The sequence below is a fragment of the Strix uralensis genome, chromosome 11 (genome assembly GCF_047716275.1).
Source record: "Strix uralensis isolate ZFMK-TIS-50842 chromosome 11, bStrUra1, whole genome shotgun sequence".
In the NCBI taxonomy this organism is placed as follows: Eukaryota; Metazoa; Chordata; class Aves; order Strigiformes; family Strigidae; genus Strix; species Strix uralensis.
Window position 1 is genome coordinate 2998119 of NC_133982.1, and position 23852 is coordinate 3021970.

The 23852-nt window shown below is 40.5% G+C and overlaps 1 protein-coding gene across 9 annotated transcripts in view; it reads right to left on the minus strand.

Moving 5' to 3' along the window:
- Positions 1 to 23852, minus strand: part of MYO9A (myosin IXA) — a 190100-nt gene that overhangs the window by 85691 nt on the left and 80557 nt on the right. For all 9 annotated transcript variants that reach the window (XM_074880273.1, XM_074880274.1, XM_074880276.1 and 6 more), the window contains 2 exons: positions 21890 to 22016; positions 14702 to 14791 (listed from right to left, as the gene is read on the minus strand). In XM_074880273.1, coding sequence (XP_074736374.1) covers positions 14702 to 14791; positions 21890 to 22016 — 217 coding nt within the window. The remainder of the gene's footprint in view (positions 1 to 14701; positions 14792 to 21889; positions 22017 to 23852) is intronic.

Here is a 23852-nt window from a genome sequence, read left to right on the forward strand (position 1 = left end):
GAGAGGTCTGTCCATCTTCCCTCACCACTAATGCAAAGGACGAGATAGACTGATCCTGGGCAAACAGAACAGAAAGGCTGGGTGATGGATATTTGGGTACTGGCAGCTCTTATGACCAGTTCAACAAAAAAGCAATAAATATTACATTTTAACAGCCACTGAGTTTGCTCAGGAGGGATACTGAGCATCACTCCATCGCTCCCACCTCCTGAGCGTAGGAGGCACCACGTGCTCCTCTCTAGAAAAGTGAGGCAGGAAAACCCAAAGACCATTTTGAACAGCAAAAAAGCCCTTTAACGCGTGTATATTGGAAGGCAGCAATCTATTTTGGGTCACTATTGTAAAAAATGCAGTTTTTGAAGGGTGCATGCACCCAGAGCTGAGTTTTTGGACCCCAGTTCCTAAGTACAGACTCAGTTAATGAGAAGTAGACTTAAAAAGTAGAACTGGAGAGTAAACGTAAGCACCAAATAGAATTAAAGCCCTAATGAGGGTTAAAACCCAGTAGAGTTTATTAACTGTGACAGCGTGCAACCCTTATCCCATTTCTTCAGCATTATGCAAATCTATGAAACATCCATAAAGACACGCTGAACGATTCAGTCGGTCAACATGATTTTATTACACCTGCAACAATTTTTGGTCAACATAACGCTGTTAAATCCCAATTTTTCACCAGGGGATAATGTAGACGTGGGAGCAAGGTCAGTGCACACACTCCAGATTTTCTAAAAGCTCTGACTACTTGAAAACGGGATGTTTAAATGACATTTCTCAGGCACAATTCTGGAAAATTCGTTGGATCTAGAAGAGAAGACTTGTCGGAAGACAACGATGACTTGTTGCCTTGTTGGTAGCCTCGAAGACAACTTCTTGCCTTGTTGGTCATAGTCCTTTCTTTCTCCAGGTTTTTAGCATTTTCCCCTAGAGACCACGTCTGTGTTTATCTCATGATTGACATCAACAACATTATTCAGTCCCACTGCACAAACCCATTTCCAGTGCCTGTGTTCCCTACAAATACAAAATTCCCACCCATCCCCTCAAAAATATTTACAAGCAGCTCTCCTTGTAAACTTCCCAATAAGAACCTGCAATAGTCTCCAAAAATTTATTTCTTAAAACAGGAATGATCCTGATACAGTCATAGAAACTACCTATGGATTTTTCCTCTCCTAGTGACCCAACAGCTCTTCCGTAACACGTACATAAACACACACGTGCGCGGGTGTTTCCTGCCCTCTAGGAAGAAAACAAGCAATGCACACTCTCCTTTCAGACCTGTATCAACAAATACTTACACAAAACAATTAGAGTAATTCCAGGACGACAAGTAACATTTCTTTCTGAGTGTGAAGTTTGCAAGACTTGACATAAAACATGAAGACAGGAGTAAAGTTATTTAAGTGAAGCCAGGCACCACAAAATACTTTACATTTTCTGCTTGTGTATAATAGAAACAGAGATTCCTCTTCTCTTCAGGAAATAAGATATGAACACAGGAAGAAAGGAAATATCCCCTTCTCCCTTAGGGCCTTTGATAGACTTCCTATAATTTCTATAGAAGGATGAAAGGTGCTTCCAATGAAATATTCAGGGGAAAAAAAAAAAGCACCACTAGGATTCTTCCTCTTCAGGAAATCCCTCCAAAAATCAAATCTGCATACATATTTTTAGTGGCTCTATGGGGGCTTTGTTTGTTTGTTTTTCTTTTAATACGTGGAATACATTTTCAGTGCATTACCCAGTGAAACAATTGGCATTTCTGCTCACAGGGATTTGGCACTAAATCCCAGGAACCCGTTGATATCCTACCAAGAAAATAATTTAGTGAGCTATTATCATACACAGGATTTGATTTTTGTTATCGTTTGATGTTTTATAATCCTTATCAGCCATTCCCATTTCCCCCCCATTTATTGTTTAAGGTGAAATTTGGCTTCATGGTTACATTTGTACTTACTGTAACACAAATGTCTTATTCCAAGATGACTCAGAGGAAAAACCCCATTTTAATACCTACTGAATTTTGCCCATGGCATTCACCTAACATTTTCTGATGATGCCTTCCTCCTTCAATCACTTCTGCGGGTTTGAGCGATATATATAATTTTCAAAGGAAGGGGGCGGGGGGGGGAAATGTACTTGTTTTCTCATTTGACTCAAAGTATCTATTCAACAAAATTACACTCCATGCACGAGTAAAAGATGAAATAAATCAGTTTCTATTCTAAAGAAATCCACATTTATCTCTTTTTCTTAAAAAAAAAAAAATAATAGCAATGCTTAGCCAGGGTGAAGAGCTACCCCACTACCAGGAATGGGATTTATCTGAGATTAGAACAAGCAAAACCAAGAGCAATTCAAGGTCTCCTAATACACTTGATTTGTATCTCATAAAGGGGCCTAATGAACAGGAATAGAAGGCAATCCTCTGTTCTCACTAAGTCTTGGACATGCAGTCAATAGAGAACAGCACATGTAGGCATCTTGGTGGTGGTATCTCTGCAGCAATCGTGAATTACATGAGTAAATAAAACAGACTCAAAATATACTTCTGTAGGGCTTAGGGGTGCCTAATAACAGTGCTAGCATCAGGGAAGTAGCTACTAAAATACTATTAAAATCCAATTTTTATCTCTGATACCGTTACTGCTCCGTGAAGGCTGAAAAAAACCCCACATGCAAGGTGGCTTCAGCTTGGGTTTGTAGTTGAGGGATGGCTTGCTGGGTCTGCAACTCCTGTTCTGAGATGGAGTAACATCTAAGGGAGGGAGAGACGTGTAGCTGTGAAGCAGAACTAAATTAGCAAAGGAGCAGAAAACAAGGAGGATGGTGCTGAAGTATAGTAGCACTGCATACAAAACCTGCCAGCACACTGCACCCTCTCTACGGCTCACAACCAAAGCTGGGAGAACATTTCTGGATTTGAAAAAAAGAGCTGAAAAACTATAAATGGCTGAAATTAGGCAAGGTCTAAACTCCTCTTTTTGTCCAAATGCAGGTTTTAGCGTCTCACTCTTATCTCACATGAGGTTCAGCCTATTCAGTGGGTCCCAAGTCACACGTGTGTGCGCACAGAGAATTATGGTTTCCTGCTGTTCTGCTCACTTTCTATTTATGACCAAATACATCGTGCGTCTGGTTTACATTCACAGCCGTGTCCTGCGGCAGGAGATAGATTAAGTAGCTTTTGTGGTTCCCCTTTGGGTCACGGGACATAGGTTGAGACAGGCAGGCTTAGCTTTTTTTTTTGTTTTTTTTAAACAGAGGCTTAACACCCAGAGGAAAGTACTCTTGAAGGATATCAGACTCTAGCTTAATCCCTATCTTGGCATCAAGGAGTATTATATCATACTCGGGCTGGATAAGTATGATGTAATTTTCCATACTCGTATTTTATCTTAGCATCATATTAAAATCCTGCCATTCTGGTGTTTGTTTTTCCTAAGAGAACTCAAATCGTTAATGCATTGTGCTGACTCCAGCCTGCAAAAGGATTTTTTTATTATTTTTATGTGTGATTAAGGAGGAGGAAAAATATCTTTGAAAGCATCATTGGAAGAAGACAAGTGAAAAATGCAAGAATCTAACTACACAAAAAAAAAAAAAAAAAAGGAAAAGTTCATTTAAAAATGCTATAAACTTTCCTGCAAAGGCTCAATTTCATGTTTTATTTCTATAAATGTACCTACAAACTATATACTTAAAAAAACCAACAAACCCAAACACCTCTAAGCCTTGCACTACCCCAACTGCTGGGTCCTGCCTTCCCGGCCGGCTGCCATGTCCCGGCAGAAACCTTCTACTATCACTCTTGAGCGGGAGGCAGCGGGGTGTCCTGCCAATGGATTTTATCCAAGAGATGCAAGTGTCAATGATGTTTTCCAGGACTTCTGGGTGGATTTCACAATGAGAAAAAATAGACTGGAATGTCATTACAATACAATACTGAATCATTCTCCAATACAACACTGAAACAAGAAGGCATTGCATAATTTTTTCACAAAATCAGTTATAAAGTTCTTAGATTCAGAAATTCTTTTTTGGTACTAGTTTCCAACTTTACCTATCAAACAACTTGATTTTGTAAATTCTTCTTGTGCTCTCCCTTCTCTAGTACCAGTTTTACTGCACCTTCCATGACCACTTTCCTTGGACCAATTTCCCAATACCTTCACAATCACCTTCCTTGGACAAAGATCCATCTCCAACCTGTCAGTCTACATTACTCAGAGGTATTTTTAGGGGTTCTCCCAAACCATGCCAACACCCTTCCCAAAAAATCCCAACCACAATGGAAGAAGTCAAATCAATGGGTTTGCCCAGTGAGACAATCTTCCTGCGTCAATACCTCATCAGGTTGACAAGGCAGTCCTTCAGAGCTACTAGCTTACTCTAGGAAATAAGAAACCGTTAATCATTAACTGTTTTTTAAAATATCATGAAAAATATTTTAATATTGCACTAATTTCATCATGGGTTAACGTCTTCATCCCTACACTGCTCCCTATCTCACATACATTCCCACTGAAACAGTTCATGCTGTTCCTGTGCTAACAAACTCTCGAGGAATATCATGGCAAGTGTCAGCATGCTCCTGCAGCCTGCCCTTTCCTTACTTATCCTCCTATCGTTAGATGGATGAAAATGGGGAAAACAAAGTGGAAAAATCTAAAATGAGAATGCTTTCTGTGGGTGTCAAGGACCCTCCTATTGTATCTCAGCTGGTGGTAGGCAGGACTTGGAAGAGGACAGATGGGAGACCTGTCATCCCCATCACAGCCTGCTTGCTAATTATTTTTAGAGACGTTTTGCAAGTCCCTGTCTATAATATTGTCATATTGTAGCAGAATATCTGTGATATGCTGTGGACAGGCTTTTCAGAAAAAGCACCCAGGTTACAGTCAAAACCAAACTAAACCAACAAAACTCTTGTTAGCGATTTTCTGAAAGTCTCAACTGTGGAGTCATCATCTTCCTAAAAAGACTTCACCCTTCTGATTTGGACAGCGTGGTTAGAAAACGTCATCTGCAACAAATCAGGAGGAAAGAAAAAAAACCAAAAACCAAACCACCCTCTCTTCCTGAAATAAAACTCTTCCAGAAAACAAGCCTGTGGTTCTCGCTTCTTCCCATGGAGGAAAGGATGAGGGAAGAGACGCATGGAGCAGCTCTACTGAAAGGTGCTCACATAGAGCAATCATGAGCCCACCATAAAGAGCTGCAGAAGAACAGAGTCACCAGAGCCAAATTGGAAGGGTTCCACTGATGGCAAAGGTTTCAAACACCTTTTTCAAAGAAAAAAGTGTTTTTCTCCACTTATGTTCATCCAGAGTCTGTCCTATCAAAAACATGGACTGAGATCCCATTCAGTCTGTGTTTTCACAGTGAAACTGGTATATAACTGAATTAATAGTGGCACAGGAAGTAGATGTGTGATCTGACCTGAGGAGGAACTTGTAGGCTACGTTTAGGGAAATTTGCTCACCACTTTACAGGCACAGCGTACCAGCATTTCTACCATGAAGTCCAGTGCATTGCTAAAAATAGCACTTGAGCTTTTATAAACCAAATCCTGGCTTTCTGTTGGCCCTTCTCAAGCAGAAAACACTATCGTAGAAAATCTTCTTCTGCCAGTATATCATCACCTTCACTATAGGCTTTTTTTTCTTGGCAAGCTTCCTCAAAGAGAAATTATTTCTCATCACACCTCAGCTGCTACAGCTGCAGAGGGAAAGTCTGTGCAACAGACCCTGTCCAGCCATGGAGCTTCTACATCTCCTCCTCCACCAAGCATTGATAAACAGCCTTAGGCTGAGAAGAAATAAATCTAAATTTATTCAGATTGGGATTATATAGAAAAATCTCATATTCTAAGCAACTGTACCAAAATTATACCCCCCATGGGAAGAGCTGACTTGCTAACCCAGGAATGGTTCGTTTCCGTTCCTATAAGATTTTCCACATGAGCCTAGCCTAATGTAAGTGACAAAAGGGACTCTGTGAAATTAAAGCATCTTTTCAGTAAGCAGAAGTAATTAAAAGAAGCCTTTAAAGAGTCAAGAATGGATTTGATGACAGAAAGGGCAGCTGGAGTGGGGAGGTTGGCTACAGGCAGAGCAGTCCATGCAAAATCAGCATTTTCCTTCTTAAGGTTCTTATTTTGGACTTTGCTCAGAAATCTTGAAATCTGAATGTGTTCCTCCTTTTTTCCAGACATTAGTGCCAAGTGAGTAGCATGAACACAGCTAACACACAAGAATTTCCATGTGGCACAGAGCACAAGGGTGACCAAACCAGCTTTTACGCGTAAGCGCTGGGTTCAGATGTATGTTGTCAACCATGAATTTCTGCAGGTTTGGGAGATCCTCCTAGACACGAGCTCCGTTCAGCCAGATTGCAGCATCTTCTCCCATGAAGTGCTTCGTGGGAACGTTAGGGTGTATAATCATATCACAATGTGAAAAAAACATGAAAAAAGGTTAAAAAAAAGACCCAATGTCAGTGGACTTGGTCTTCCTAATAAAGGAAGGATGCTGCATCCCGTGAATACACACACGCAGGACACCAGTCTGATAAAACCACTAGTCTCATCTAATCCGTATTCTGTCGCCACACACAGCTGTTCCTTGCATTTTGAAGAGAAAAATGAGAAACCTAATCCCATGAAAAAGCTTCTTTTGAAGTCCTACACTGACAGATTGCTCTCATGTCCTGAAGCAGAGACGCTTGCTTCACTCTTAAAAGCTTTGTGAGGTTTGAGTTTTATTCTATTAATGTTTTTCTGTTAATTCTGAATACACTCATCAACGTACTAGGTCTTCAAAGGAATCCTGCTAAGCTCCTGATGCTAATAACCTGTGGTGACAATGAGTCTCCTAAGCTAATGGGGTTTGGTATAAGTAGGTGCTTCCAGCAGTTTTGCTACTTTCTATTCCATTAAGTGTCCCTGTCCTCATACTTCAGGACTGAGAATTTTCATTCTACTTTCTTCACACAATTAATTATTTTGTCTCCTTCCCACTTTTTCTCCTCTAATATTTTCAGTCTGTCAAATGCTCATGATTAGTTGTAACTATGATCTTTTCCTTTGTCTTTTTTTTTTGTTGTTGGTTTTTTGTTGGTTGCCTTTTTTTTTTTTTTTTTTTTTAACATCTTAGGGAACGTTATGCCATTTGGCCCTGGAACTCCATTCCTTTTCTCTTTATAATGGTCTGAAAAAGGCATTAGACAGTACCACTGCTAGTACATAAGCTAATGAAACATCGCTCAGCTCTTTGCTGTAATGAAATACTTTTTTCCCCTCATTAAGGTCTGCTCTGCATTAAGGTCTGCTCTATCTTGTGTCTCTGCCAATTAACTGTTACCATGCTGAAAATTAAATGCCCTCCCCAAGCTTAGGCCACAAACACCATGCAGTTTATCGTCTGAAATAACCATCTTGTGATGATTATTCATGAACAGGCCAAGTGTCTTGTATTCATCAGCAAGAAATTCATCTCAGGTAAAGAAGATCAGGGTGAAGTGATACTCTATGACATGAAAAAAAAAAAAAAAAATCTAATGGCTTCATGCCATCAGAAGGAAGAGAAGTGCCTGCCCCATCGCTCCTGGGCAAAGATTCCCTCCTCTCCCCCTTTCTCCACCCAGCACAACACTGGTGTTTACTAGACTTCTACTGAACTTAGCAAAAGGACACAAACTCAGCTCTCCTTCCACTCCAAGGACTTTCTCTAGGTTACCTAATTGAGTCAGCACAGACCCAGGGATGACGAACATGTGAGACAATACAAGGACAGAGCAGGGCTGCACAGCCCTCGGCAAAGGCAGACAGAAAACCCGGACTGTCTTCTCTTGCTTTATTGTCACACTGAAAACACGGTTGAATGATTATTACCCTCTGCTTTTTTTCTGCACATAGTGGATTTTCAAGAGAATTAATATTTTGGTTAGCAAATCTGACCTGAACTGCATAAGCGCTTCTCTAAGTAATCACTAGCTGATTTCACATGGACCTATCGCTATACATATTTATGCAGAATAAAAAGCATTTCACAGATTCAGTTGTAGTTTGGGTGCTCTGCACACCATCACAGAACAGTTTGATGGTGTCCTTCCCCAGCCACGTAACTATCTGTATGTAACACTCATTTGCTAAACAGCAAATAGCCATGTAAGCACAGATGTGACGGCAGATCATAGCCTATAAAAACTTGCAAAAAAAATTTTTCAAAATGTCTCGGCATTACGTAGAGTTTTAGCAGACCCCAAGAACTAGGGACACTTAGGGCAGTGCAGAGGGACTTAAAAAAAACCCCAAATGTTTGTATGTCAGGTCTTGCTGTGACAATACAGAAGAGTGCCATAGGGGCAGGAAACAGCATACCTTTTTTTTGTGCTCCACAACATCTGCTTGCAGGGACCTTCCTGGACATACAAGTCAGTCCCTTTCAGTCCCTCTGGTTTTTAAGGTAGCCATTTTCCACTTACAATTATGAATACACATTATGTTAAATACAAGACATATTTATGGTGACACTCATCACATCAAACAACCAGCTCCTAACAGCTTTCCAAAATTAAAGAAGGGAAGAATCAGGTCACTTGTTGCCCAAGAAGTTGTCTCACATCTTTTATTTCCCTTCTGTTGGGCAATTTCACATCAGACTTCTTCTGAAAGTGTGAATTAATTCATTAACTAACCCTTAGGGATAAAACGTCCTTGGTCACTAATGGCTGAAAATTAGAAAGGTCTGTTAAAACAAAGTCTTTTTGCAAAGTTATTCACTTGAGAAATACCAACAGAACTAAATGAATTAAAAGCATCATGGAAAAATCAGTTTTCTGGAGCGATGTAAAAGAGGATACACTAACAGAGTATTTACTTTGATAACGATTTCTTCATCTGATAAAGAACACAGAAAAAAAATGCAGAGACTGGTGAAAAACAGAGAACCAGGTGACAGACACCAGCCTGATAAGCAGAACAAATGGGATGGAAACAAGTTGGGGATGGTTGAGTCGCTCAGAAACAACACTTGTCTCCAGTGAGGTGGAAAGGGGGAGTGAGAATCACCAGTTAAGATGTTGAATGGATTTGAGAGAGGTATATGACTGTAGTAGTCAAGGCATAAACTAATGGCCTTGAAGCCTTGCAGCAGACTGAGATGGAAAAAACCTGAATTCTTTGAATTATTTAGATAGAAGCAGGAAGACAGACGTGGCCCAGAAGGGCAGTTCCTTGCACAGATTATGCTTGAGATGATGCTCAGATTACAAGCAGGATCAAGAGAAAGATTTTTAACAACCCCCAAGTTCCCCACAAAGATTTGATTAAAGTCCTCTACTCCTGCATTGGCTGCATGTTTCCTAACAAACATCAGACAAGCCGCTTCATCTTTAGTGCGCCTGTTTTTTTTCTTTTAAATACCTGAATTGTGGCTTATGAAACTTTCCTACCTCAGTAGGAGGACTGCAAAAATGCACGTAATAATATATGAAAAAAATGCCCAGAGTCTGGAGCTGAGGGGCACTTGGGGAAAGACAACAGCAACTCTCAGCATGAGTTATTATTCTGCTACCATTAAAATCCCATTTTTCCATATTTCACGTGTGACTGCTATGTTTTACCTCCTTAGGAAGAAGAATACTGTGGCTCCAGAGAGATGCCCAATGTTCAAGACAGACCTGAATCAAAATACTCTAATCATCCCAGTCACCACTGATGGCTCTCTTGCTCCCATAGTCAAATCTTCTCTTTTCAAAGGGTCATAACCACTGCATTTTATTTGTTAAATGAAGTGGAATTGGCAGGCTTGCTGTTACCAAATACTGCCCTCACCCTGCACGGATACACTGGGATTTCTCTGGAAATCCATTAACTGCTGCTAGCTCCATTAATACACCATCTCGCTCCTGATAAAGACATTGGCAGCTGTTTTGGACAACTAACCAAGACCTCTGAACACAAGTGCAGCCTTTCATGTCTGTGCAGCCTTTTTTCTAAGTTTATGCAGAGCATAAAGCTTCTAAACCTTAGCACTAGAGCAAATTATGCAGTCGTTTCAAACACTGCATTAAAATACCATCCAGCTACTATAAAAGGAAAAATGAATGGTTCCAGGAGGCAGCTCTGCGGCAGACAAGCCAGCGTGGCTCTGAAGATAAGAGGCAGCTGCCAGAGGTAAATATAAGCATTATTTATGGATGTGGTGTCCTTGCTCATTTAAATTTTGACAAGCACTGGAGATGCAGACCGAGAGCGGATACGCAGGTCTCGCCGCAGGGCTGCAGACGCGTGGGGTCTACAATCAAGCCCATGTTTGCCATCGGTGTCGCAGCAAGAAGAGGTTGCAACTACAAAGCAGTGTTGATTTTTACCTTCAAAACCAGGCCTCTCCTTGACTGCCTCTCCTTAATTTCAGAAATACCAGTAGCTCCAGCGACATGGGGCCATACTCAAATGTTAATACCGTGGTCAGACACAACCTCTTAAAAATAAACCATGATTTGCTGAACAATCAAAAAAAACCTGATGGCACATTACACTTTGCAGGGTCTTCTTGAGAACCAGATGCTCATTCCATAACCCTTGTAACGCCCTGAGGACCGGCACTGACTACACACCAAGAAACAACAGATCACACCTTGAAATGGCAGCTCAGTTCACAACAGTTTGTCTGTTCTTGGCTACGGCTCTGCTTGAGCAGGTGCTGCTATCACACATCTTGTACCCTTCCTGGGTGAAATAAAGTAAAATGAAATCTGTATGTTCTGGGAAGAACTTGCTCAGCTGAAGATGGTGGCACTGGCAACTGCTGGTACACAGGAGGCAGTGCTTTTGCTTTGCTGGAGTCCTACCTTCTTGCTGGACTTCAGCATAACATTTTAACCCATTAAATCACATTTTAACCCATGAAATGATTTAGATCCTCCAAGGCCATCCAGCAGAACAGTTGTATGCAGGCAAGACTCAAAAAGTCTTGACTTATTAAAAGAAACACAGAGCTGACAAAGCCACCATTTCTGCCTAACTTAAAAATGGCACGTGATTCATGGGGGCAAAGCCATCAAGAGAAGTCTGAAGTAAAGAAGTACAACATGAATAAACAGAGAGGAGATGTTGCTAATTGCAGCTATCTCCTTCAACACCGTAGGCTTCAGGTTGCTGGGATGTCTGTCTGCAAGTTGTCCCCACAAGGACATTTTGCAGTACCTTTTATCCAAGCATCAAAATGTACCAGAATAAAACGTCTAGTTTTACATAAATTACTGCAGAGATGAACAGAACTAATCCAGGAAGAGGGTCTGATATAAATTTATAACTGTCATGAAGGAGGATGTTTCAAACGAGGAGTTGCCAAATGCTCCAAAAAAAAAAAAAAAAAAAAAAAAGCCCCAAACCACAGGACAGTGTTTCTAATCAGCGTACAACAACAATGCAGTGAGCAAGCATGCAGACAGAGAGGAATGCGGCATCACTGCAAATCCAACAAAGGCATCCTCTCCATGTGCTTGTGGGGCTACAGCTCAGGAAAATGCTATAATAAAGTCCAATCTCAGCTCTGATGCCTCCAAACCTCTGAAGGAAAAGATTACTCCAGGCCACCTGCATCTCCTCTGCCCATTCAAGACTATTAAGGGGGGTGACAGGCAGGGCCCTGAGGTTACAGATCTCATAGGAGCCAGGCTGTGATCACAGAATGATCACATCAGCATTAGCCATTTTATGGAAAGTATTTCTGCATCGAGTTGTCATCCACATAAATTTCAACACTGTTTGATGAAAGGGATCAGCAACCATCAGCCCCTGTGCAGAGCACAGAAAGTGAAACAACGCCTGAACCCCTACAGGCAAGTCCAACCACCCGTACTAAATACAATATGTGTCTCTTTAGTAGATGGAGTAGATGCACGTAGAAACCTCATCAAAGCTCAAGAACCCATCCCAAATGTAAGATCTCAAAGTTTTTTACATAAGAATGTCTATTTCAAATTAAAGCTCCATACTTCTAACTCCTCACTAATAACCCCAAATTCAAAAAGAGGTTAGAAGACAACCAAGAAACCCAGGTCTGTAAGTGCCTCATCCACAGAGCCATCAGGAGACACACAATCTCCTCAACAACACACTCTCCTGCTATCCTGAGCCATCTCAGCAGTGATGCTGGAAGTAGAAGCCCAATGCTACTTACTCCCACTGCACCCATAGAGCCTAATCATTTACTATTTCTACTCACAGTTGAGACAACAGGTTTCAGAACCAAGCAAAATTTCTTAGAATTCCTTCTTTTGCCGAGTTTTTGCTCTTCTTTTAATAACTGCTACACTGTGCAGGCTGCCTATATGATATTGTTCAAAGTCTTGGAAGGCACTTGGTAGATCCAAGCTGCTCTTCTTGATGGTATAGAAAAGCAAGCACATGCTAAAAATGACATTTTTACAATCCTTTGAGAGCCACTGCAGTACAGTCTTTTCCAGACAAACTCCTCTGAAACTTTAAGTGTATCAAACAAGCTATGCAAAAAACACCAAGCATTTCAGCATCTGAAGAATAAAGTGGCTGCTACATACATCCTCTATCAGGAAAGGCAGCTGCCTATGAGTTATAGGAGTTGTGGTGGGACAGTCATGTCTGAAAATCCTCAAAACCTCAATCACTCCATCCGTTTGAGCCACTTATAATGCTCTTTTGTAAAACACAGAAGAATAACCAGCTCATTGGTTCCCAACAGTGCCAACAGTCCAATTAGTCATGAGTGGGATTATCAGACACCAGTATTCTTTGTAAAGTCCCAAAATGTCAAATGAATCCCACTCTTTCTTCCCAATTCAGATGGATCTGAATCCAAGTCACCTCTCCTATTCCTCAAGCCAGAGGAAGACCACAAGACCTCTTATCATGGTGAGGTTCCAGTTAGAGCACCCCAAATTCTGCTCTAGTATGCCAAGCATGAGCAAATCGGTAGTGAACTTGCTACCAGAGAGAAGTCATTGTCTGATAAAATTTGGTAATCAGGATGCTTGTAAGGACAGTGAATAAAAAGCACAGGTGGTGCCTGTCTTAACACAATTCACAGCTTCTTACAAAATGATTTCGTCATGGAGATTACATCAACCTTCCCACCAGAGCCTCGTGCTCCTTTGTCTTCCCCCGCAATCACCACACCCTGATCTTTCATTTCTTGTACTACATATCGGTGACAAACCTTTGTAAGGGAATATTTCAGGTTCGTGAACAGAGACACCACCAAAAACATTTTGGAAAGCACTTGAGAAACTCATGCTCAGCCATTTTACTGATCTCAACAGAAGAAGCATCTAGGCAAAACTGTTTCAAGCTGTTTCAATACAAAACCTGGTGGCCCAGGTTAAAATATTAGAAGAAACACTTCAACCTGCCAAGTTTTGCAGCAAGCTGGTTGAAGGCACATTGCTGCACGTTGTTCCATCATCACAGCTGTTGGGAAGTAACCTCCAGTAGAAGGGTGATTATAGTTATGTTTTAAACTTGTCTAGCTACTGCTTAAGTCTGTGCCTAAGACACAGGAAAAAAGTACAAATACCACATCCATTATGTGTCCATCACAAAGACACAGTAAGAGCATTTGTGTGCCCTTTGTTAGCGGAAATTCAAGCCTTGCACAAAGGCAACACTTAACTTCTAAAGATTAAAGCTCAGTAACAGTTACCAAGCTTAAACACACAATCTCAAAAGGGGAGAAAAGATTTTTTGTTTGTTTGTTTGAAAAAAAAGGAATTGAAATTGAAAGCTGACTTAATGACAACACATCATGTGCTTATTTTTTTGCAACACAGACTGCTCTCAGAGACTTTACTCAAGATATTGCAAACTCTCATACAACCAGGGGTAACTGAGGGACCAAGTGGGGGGCAGTGCCATGCTCAACATTCTTAAACTGGAAGGTGATACAAGAACACTAGATGAAGAAACAGCCAGCAGAATAGAGCTTACATACTTTGGAGAATATAAGAAGAAAACAGAGGTGCTTCTGTTTACCGGCCGCAGAATATAGTTCAAAATTCCTGGAAACCATATACTTAGAAAAAAACCCACGTTTGCTGACATGGTAATCTTAAGACAGACCATAATAGAGAAGTTAAACACATCATGCAGTGTCAGCCCCACAGTCAGTAGCGGTGGCGGCTACACTCATGTTTGAGAGCAGCTGATGGAGTTGTGAATGCTCCAAAGCATCACGCAAGGACCCAGGTTGCGAAAGTTCTGAAGAAAAGAGAAGAAGAATCTCCTGCAGAGGATCTCCAGCTCCTACCACACAAGAACCATGACTAACATAGGCACTTCGGACCCCACCAAAAATTTTCTGGAAGTCTTAGTTCACCACTCCACTGTGGGATGAATCAGTGCTACAGTTTAAGGAACGACATATGAAGACTACTACGTGTATCATATACACTCAGCAATGCACAATTCTGCTTTGGAGAACACTTAAACAACCGTAAGTCATGAAAACAGTTAAAGACTGTCACAGAATAAAGTGCAAACCTGCTTTCCCGAAACCGTGTAGAAAGTAAAGTCATACAGATTAGATTAGCTTCTCCTACACTGTTTTTACATAAAAACTGAAAGAAGCTCTATCAGAGCTGAGTGTACATATCAAAGAACTGAAAACCATCCCAAGAGTTGCTCTTTTAACAATAAGTATCGTGTACAGACCTCTGCTAGTTTGTACGGTAAGATCAGCTTCTCTCCTACTGTCACCGTCTTTCTGGTAACAAGGGCCTCAAACAGCATCTCTTCTTTCACCTAAAACAAAAATCTTGATGTTAATGATTATTCTAGAACTATATTTTTTTAATTAAAACTTACAAGTGTAAACATTTTGGTAAATTTAAAATTTTTATATGGAATTTTAAAGAAATCTAAACCACTTTTGCCAGCCCCTGCAGAGTTAATATTCAATGCCCAAGAGCAAGCTAACATTGGGAGGAGACAACTCAGCACATAAATTCAGCATCAGAAATCAGACACCACGGTATTCAAGGGAACCTGATTTTCCGCATTTAGTCATCACATTTCTAGCAATTTCCCATTGGTTTCCTTCGTTCCCAGTGCAGCTCCTCCCTCTCACACGTTTTGTTGGCAAAATAAGTCAACTTTCTAGTGTTGTCAAGATGACATCAGACAAATTACAAATAAGAAAAACTGTGTCATCAGTTTAAGATATATCCAAGTGGAAGGGTTTTTTGGTGTTTTTCAGGGTGGGGAAGAATTAGAAGGAGAAAGAAACCTTTTAAGCACCTGGTATTTACTCTGCTATTCACACCTGGTATTTACTCCCTAAAGATGCCAGTTCTCTGCAAGGTGACAATCTCTAATCAGCTGTAACAGAAACCAGTTTGCAGAAAAAAAATCAATTGTGTAAACACAAGACACTTTGGCAACTAGGCAAACAGTGCTGACAAATAAAGCAGTACTTGCCAGGAATTGTTGTGAGAAAGCCTCTTTTGTGAGCAGTTTCAAGTCCCTCTTATTTTGATATCCCCTGGAGAAATTCAGAAGCGTGACCTCTCTGCCAGAATAGATGGTGATAGGCTTATATATAAGTTAGACCTAAATACTTTAAGTTGTTGACTGCTCTTTGCTAAATTTGTGTCAAAAAAAGAAATTTTTAGTCTGTGTGAAAATCTTTGAGCCCAGGCTTAGTAGCTACAGATTGATACAGAGATGTTGTTGCTTGAGAAGCCGCACTGAAACCTATACAGTCTGCTTACCCTAACTGAAGGACTCCATGCAGACACCAGACATGCTCAGAACATCTCTGATGAAGACTAAAAGCACCAAATCCACATTTCTGAAGCCATCCAAGACCGTATCTTTATCCCAGGTAAACTATTTACAATTTGAACGGATGATAAGAAACTTCATGGTTTATGTGCTTTGACTTATGGGTTTAATCCAGTAATTAGTACGAAGAGCAATGCAAACAAGCCAGTGGAACTTAAGAAACGTCCCTAACCATCATCATGGTGTTGTTCTGTACAACACACTACTTTCTACCATCATGGGAGTCTCCCTGATAAACTTCAGTGCATTTTTATATAACTGACTTTTCCTGCAACAACCACTGACTAGAACTTGTTGCTGTGACACGGAAAGCAGAAACCATCAAGTCACCTGTATATGACCATCACCTACCAGCAAGGTCTACGTCACTAGAAATCAAACATCAACACCTTGAGGTTTGTTCATTAGTTCTCAGTGATACTCTAGAGACCCCAGTTCCTATGACCTGGTTTTACCTTTCAAAATCAAGAGGGGGGGAAAAAAAATTCTTCTGGTTCACCCGGAAATAAATCCACAGCAAGTTTCGACATTTGGTTTCTATTCCTCTACATTCAGCCAAATGGTGATTTTTTTTTAAATTTCAGCTCTGCAGGCAAAACGCAGACACTTTTCCAGAAGCTTGTGACTGCGGGACCATCAGTTGCTCACACCCAGTTGCACAGCTTGGAGCAAAAGTGAGTTATACACCGAACTTTACCCCGCTTCAGGGATGCTGCAAACCTGCAGCCAGCATGCTGGCTTTTTTTAATTATCAAAGGCAACAAGGCAGAGGGGTATCAGATGGTTACTAATCAAAACAGCCCAATGTAATATTCCTAAACAACCTAAATGCTTCCAAATCCCAGATTTGTCAGCAAACACAGGGATTGTAAATAGTTTAAACAACTACCCATGCCATCCGTCAGCATCTCCATCTAATGTTCACCCTGGTTTGCTTCTCCATCTGCTCTCCCGCTGGATGAGACCTGCAGATGTGCATCCTTCATCTCCAGACCTGCTGCCAACTGACCCAGAGGGACTGCATCAAATCATCTTCTCATACAAAAACATACTTGGCAAGGACAGGAACGTAATCCCTGCATCTCCCTGGGTCTCTGCCGGCAATTACCACCCAGTGGAGCTTGGTCTTGATTGCTTCATCGCCTCTGAGAGCCAACACCACAGGTACAGCTAAATTATCCTAATTTTCATTTAAGGTCACAGCTTGAAGGTAGCTGACTCCTGATGCCAATGAGCAGCCACAGGAGCTTTCTAAAGATAAACTCAGTGCATGCCGATGACTAAGGACACCTGGTGCATGGAGATACTTGCAGCTTCCCCATCGCGTACATCCTATGCTTCCTCCTCCAGTAACCATGATACACTAAAATAGAGACAAAACCCATCCCAGCAGATTAGCAAAGAGGAGAACACAACTTATTTCTTTATTTTGCACCCTGGGAGTTACACTTCTAAATTATGTTTGATGGATCTTTGCTTTCCAGTGCTAAAGGACAAGTCCTGCTCTTCCTCTTAAAAAAAAAGCTACACGGCCCTTAGGAGTTTATATCTTAATTACAGGGACAAAACACAGATTTAAGACTTCACTGCCACATACGAGTCAAACCAACGCTGAGACGGCTGGACGACTAGAGCTCTAAAACTCAGTGAAGGATGACCGGCAACGCTGCCACAGCTATAAATGTCAGTGGAGTGCGGCGGGGAGCAGACAGTCAGCGGGCTCCCACAAGGGCTGGGCTGGAGCCAAGGCAGGCGGAGATTGCTTCTCCAGTAATGCTGGAGTATTATGTTATAGCAGCTGAAGAAAAATGAACCATTTCCAACCTGAGTGCAAGAAAACATCACTTTTTTTCTCTCTTTCCATATTTGAGAAAGGGATTGAGCGCTCATTCAAAAGCTGCCTGGTATGGAGTAACAGAAACTAAATTCAGATTTCTATCAGTTCTTCTTGAAAAAGATCTGAACCTTTTCTTCAGACCTTCTTTCAAACAACCAGAAAGTTATCTGCTTTGAGTTCTGGCTTGGAGCTTTGCATCTGATGACAATGTCCCTGCTCATTGCAGGGGGGTTGGACTAGATGAACTTTGGAGGTCCCTTCCAACCCAAACCATTCTGCGATCCCCAAAACTTCATCCGGAAAATGAATCCAGAAAAGAAGACTGGATGCAAGCACTGGCTGCCTCATTATCCTTTTGGTCCCCAATTACTTTCCAAGATGTTGATCACATGAGGAGTACATCTGTGGAATCCCTCTGGGAAGCTGAAGATCATTTTTTAGTAGAAAAATAACTTGAGCACATAAATCTCCCATGGAGGTTGACATTAACTTGAAAAGCTATCGCCATCAATGCAAAAAGAGCTCTGGCAAAACTAATTTAGGACACTTGATAACTTACATTTACCTTTATTTGCACTGAGGCTGGTTACCTAAGCCTAAAAACTGAATATAAAGCTGCTCCATTGAGTGAAGACAGAGCTTGCCTTCCTTACTCAATGCTCCATCCATGGAAATCATTTCCAGTATTAGTAAATGTACACAATTAAAATGCTCCTGCTCTTCTAATGGGAAAAAAAATAATCTCTCTTAGGGTCAACTGACACTAGTTAATTCCTAATAGATAGGTTTTGTTAATAAGCCCACAAATAAGCCTTTCCGGGCCTTTCCCCAGAAACACAAAAGTTCTCCCCAGTTTTACACAATCCTCTATGATTTCTGCAGAGGACCCATGATATTTGCAGCGCTTGCACAGGGCTCCACGTCTGCTCGATCCATCAGGCAGCCTTGACATCATGCTACAGCACGGCATTTCAGCAAAGTTTAAACAAAGGCCATGAAAAACCTGCCAAAAGCCTCACATAATCCACATGCTATGTCTATTCTTGAAAAAAAAAAAAAAAAAAAAAAAGGAATCAGGGTCTTACTGTAAATGAAACAACGGTCTGCAGAGTCTGGCCAAAATCCTATATTGCAGTTTGTTTTTTCAACAAATGCTCGTCTGCATGTTTTAATAAACCAAAGACATATTGGACAGGGTCATTGGTATCTAAGAAAAATCAAATCCATTGGCAGATTTATCATCTCCTCCCAGATTCCTTCAAAAAAGATCTGCATCTTAGCTGTATATTAGCTTCATTTTATAGGGACACAAATCTTGTTATACAGAGGAAGGATAGTTGTTTGGTGTTGTTGCATTAACTGCTGCAGCAGGGAAATTCCCGCAGTTGTCCTTAGAGGCTCAGAGGCTCCAGTGTAAACCAGCTAGCTCACAATCATTTGGGCCAGACTTTCCTTTGGAGGGGGAAAACACCTTAAGTTTTGCATAAATTTTTCATTTCAGACAGACTGTTAGTTCCCCTCCTCCCCATAAAGGCTCTGCAGGAGGAGCTCTGCATCCCCTCTTCTCGGCTGCCCTCAGAGATGGCCAGTTCAGCTCCTGCTTCTCAAAGCCTTTCCACCAAGTCCAGATGGATTTTTTTTTTTTTCTTCTCTTTTCTGTGTCAAATCATTGACTGAACAAACCCAGCGGGCCATTTAAGGAAAAAACCCCAAACTAAAACACCCCCCCAAAGTATCAGATCACTGCAGAGCTGACTTCTTCCATCATTTTGCTACGCTGAAGACTGTCCTGCCAAGCACCCAGTGGCTGTATGAGAAGTCAAACTATTTGTCAACTCATGTTATTTTTATTCTGAGATGATTTTTCAGTCTTAGAGAGTAATGTCAAGATCTAGAGGGGATTAATAACTTTTTCAAGCCAATTCATATTTTCAGCAACAATGGCATGAAAAGCAAAACTGTATACTGTTCAGTGACCACAAAAAAAACCAAAGTAATAAAAATAATTACCCAAATGAGACAAAATACAAAGTGTCAAATGTTTCAAGCAATGTTTTTGGTCTCTGGCTGAGAAGAATTCACTACACTTAAATTGGAGAGTTGTAAGTAGCTAACTAAGGAATAAAGTGCAATGGATGCTCTTTGTAATTATGTTTCTTCTGATCCCTTTAGTCCTCCCTTTTGGTCAAATCTGAATAAACATTACAAGATCTATTCAGGTCTGCAAAGAAACAGAAAACAAGCATTTCAGAAAAAGAAATCAAGCCTTTCTGAAAATGGGGTTATTGGCTTTTTTTTGGTTGATCAGGGAGTGGGTCTATCGGAAAGTTTGCACTTGGAAACAACCCATGTCTCTAATTCCATGGATAAATTACCATATAAATGCAACTTTAAGGACAAGCAACACCACTTACTCAAACCCAGCAGTGTTTTTCACAAGATCATACCTGAGGTCTGCAGTGTCCTGACCTAATTAACAAGCATTTTATGCTGTATACAGTCATTTAGCTTGCAAAAGAACTACCAAGATGAACAGAAATCTATCACTTTGCATATATATATATTTATTTTTATTTTTTAACACGGTGTTGACACTAGCTGCAAGTGAGCATGGTATCCATGCTCTGTGCTGTACCAGACTATGGCACTAAGCCACTGTTGGATCTATACGGCTAAACTGGTGCATCATTTCACATGTACATGTGCAAAAAATAACCCGATACCGTACAGCACGCAGATGTTGCAGAAGAGTTCGTTTGCAGAAGAAAGCCAGGGCAAAGACCCAAAGCCTGGAACTTTTTCAGATCTCTAAGTCCTTCTCTTACTCAAAGCTTTTTTAAAAGACAATTATTTCTTAAATGACTTGGCACTCTCACTATGGCCGTTTTTAACAGGGTAAGATCAACAACATTCTCCTCCAAACTCATATTTTCCTTCTGTTTATTTCTACAGTCTCCAAGGCCAAGATGCAAAGAGCATCCAGCTGTTTATACCCATATTTTACAGAAGCCTTCCCCTCCCTAAATTTAAAGCTTTAATGAAGTGCTATGAAAATCTGTGAGAGCCAATACCCGAGTTCTTTAAGTGGTGAGATAGCCCAACCGTTATTTAAGAGAAGGAAAGGGAAGAGCATCATGTGTGTACAAAACGATGAGTTATTTTCTGATGCTATCATAAAATCAGCAAAAATCAACCTTCCACACCATCCAGCGAGTACAAAGGAATAAAGATAATAGCTGTTTTAACCAACTCCAAGTATAACATTTCGGTATCCTTTGGAATTACAAGTGGTTTAGAGCATTTCAAAAGGGAGACAGCAAGGAGAGCTTCTGGCCACCTACATCCTCACCTTGAATGGATAAGGCAAGCACAGGATAAGTTGGCTCACTGAAATGAAGACTTTCTCATGGACAAGTAATGCCACAACTTCATAACCTGCTTGGGCTAACAAAGCAGCTCTCCTAAGAAGTTATTTAGTGCTTTTTCACTGATTTACAGAATTGGATATGGCCCTGGGCCCCTCGGGCGGAGACCTACAAACCCTTCCTAAATGATATTGGCACAGCAGTGACTCAGAGGACAAAGTGCTTTTGGTAAAGGGTCTTAAACAGCAAACAGCATCAACAGGTTCACAAAAGAACTAGGTAAATGCATGGATAATAGGTCCATAAATAGGTACTAAAAGGCTGAGATGCACCCTCCAGCATCTCCAATACAACCTTTGTGAATGCTGGCGGGGTAACCACAGAGAGCAAAACACAGCAAGTGAGCTCTGTACCTCCTCCAGACACCACCTGAACCAGAAGAGTGGGCTGATGGTCTCACAATTGCTTTCTTATACTAATAGTGGAACAGATTTCAGGAGCATCAGGGAACTTTGGTGAGGGAGCTGACAGCTGGCAACTCAAGAAACTACTGTGTTGAATGGCAGGTTTGCTTTCCACCTAGAACTGGTTTGCAATCTTTCAGATTTTAATCACATAAACTGTATTTTTGGTCAATTAAACCTGAAGCTTCAAGAATAGGGGAAAAAAAAACCCCTACATTAAAAACCCCATTTAAAAAAAATCTTTATAACTTTTCACTGGCAAACATGAACAGCCCATATGAACAGTAACACAAAAGAACTTACTCTTTAGTGAAACTGGAAATAAATTCTATTATAAACCAGAGGTGGCTCATTAGGTGTGAACATTACAGGACAGAAAGCAAAGGCTTACCTCCAGCAGGTCTGACACAATCGGTAGTATTTCAGGGTTACAAATATCGATGGAGTCATCCCGGTAAGTCTTCTTTTTGTAACGGATATTACCCAGATGTAGTATTGCCGACAAGAGAGAGAAAATTCTGAAGAAAATGAAGAGAATTCATTTTCACTGGGTTGGTTTTTCTTAAAGCTAACAAAAAAGAAACCACATCCCCAAACATCCAAGGGCTATCTTGGTATTTGACTCATTCCTCTGATTTTCAATCCAGAGCAGTTTATGTCCCAAATCTCCAAATGTTTCCTCAGAAATGATGCTCAAATGAAGCATCCAATTTGCCTCATGTAAAAAATATTTTCACTTAGTCGAGTATCAAACTTGCATTGGCATGGCTTTCTTGAAAATTATTTAACATGTCAATCCCCTGGTTATAAAATGGCACCCAATATTATAAGAAAAAAGTAAATCCTCAAGTACTCTAGATATCCAGATTAAATATCTAGCATGCAATTGCCTAAATTAAGGGGGAGACTCAACTCAGCCATGCAGGTGATCCTTCTTAGTCCCCTGGCACATATATTTATTACCTTCTACGATCTAGTCCCAAGCAGGAAGCCTATACAAAAAAGCATAAATGCTTTTATAATATATAAGCATGCTGAGACAGAGAAAAGGTGTTACACGTCAAGTAAATTTATCCAGCCTTTTTTTTTTTTTTTTTTTTTAAATTTGGACATTAAGTTATATCCTCACTCCTTCAAAAAAATAGTTCTTTGAGACGATCCAGTCATGGCTGACTTGAGCTATAAACTCTGTCCCTATTTCTACACTCTCTGGGGAGCTAAAAATGGATAAAATCAAATTTGATTCCTAGCCATGTCACCAGGTTGTCTGGACAACACACCTTCACTTCCAAGCCAGTTCTTATGTCTAAAATAGGGATGCTGATTCCTTATCATGAATTACAGGGATGCAATTACAAAAGTTTCTCTTCTGTAACTGTTTCCACAAAGCTGAAACGCCATGTTTTGCTATAATCAATTATTTATAAGAATATAGTAATACTTAAAATGTCCTTCTTTTTTAGACTCAGCTGAAGTGGTTACTTATTCGTGTTACACCTGTATAACACCAAGCAGAATAAATTTACTCATGTAGCGAAGAATCCACTATATTTTTTGACAAGCAAAATTCACTAGGAGAAATACAAGAACTTGGGTGCCAAGAACAGTTATTGCACAGTAAAATTTTCTGTAACATCCAACTCTGCTCAGTCTCAAGACTTTCTGATTGCTTTACTCTGTCAGTTTAACCCCCTCACTGTACCCTAAACAGGCTTTAGAAAAACCTTGTCACTGAAACCTGATTCTTGAAAGATAAGGAAGCACGCTGACATATATTTATACTAGAAGTAGGTATACTTGGGTTTATCCATGTGTGTGGAACAGATACAGCAAAAGCAGTCTTCACTTCATAACTGATTTGTTACAGTCATTTACCCAAGGTGATGAATAGGGTTTTAAGTGCCATTAGTACAAAGCAGTAATTTTCTATTCCCGCGTAAACCCCCAGGATTTCAGACAGAAAAGAATGACGTTCATTAAATTATTGTTTGAACATTTTGACTTGAAAAAGCACAAGATTTCTCATTTTCTTCCATGTGCTTTTCAACAATAGTTGTGATGTCAAAATCATTCTTACTTCCAGGTCATTTTTTTATGTACATGTATTTCTATGCCTGTTACTAACCTTAGTAACATATTTGTCAAATTCATTCAAACCTACTCAAGAGTTTCATGACAACAATCAACACGAGAGGAATTATTTTGTGGTTTTGGTTGAAGACGACCCATATATGAAGCATATAACTCCTTGCTGTCAGTGGAAGGTGGTATTGCAATCCAGCTGAGAGGTCCAGTTTTTCAACCAGCACTTTCAGTGAATTAGTGAATGAAGGCCACTAGGAAATGAGTCTACA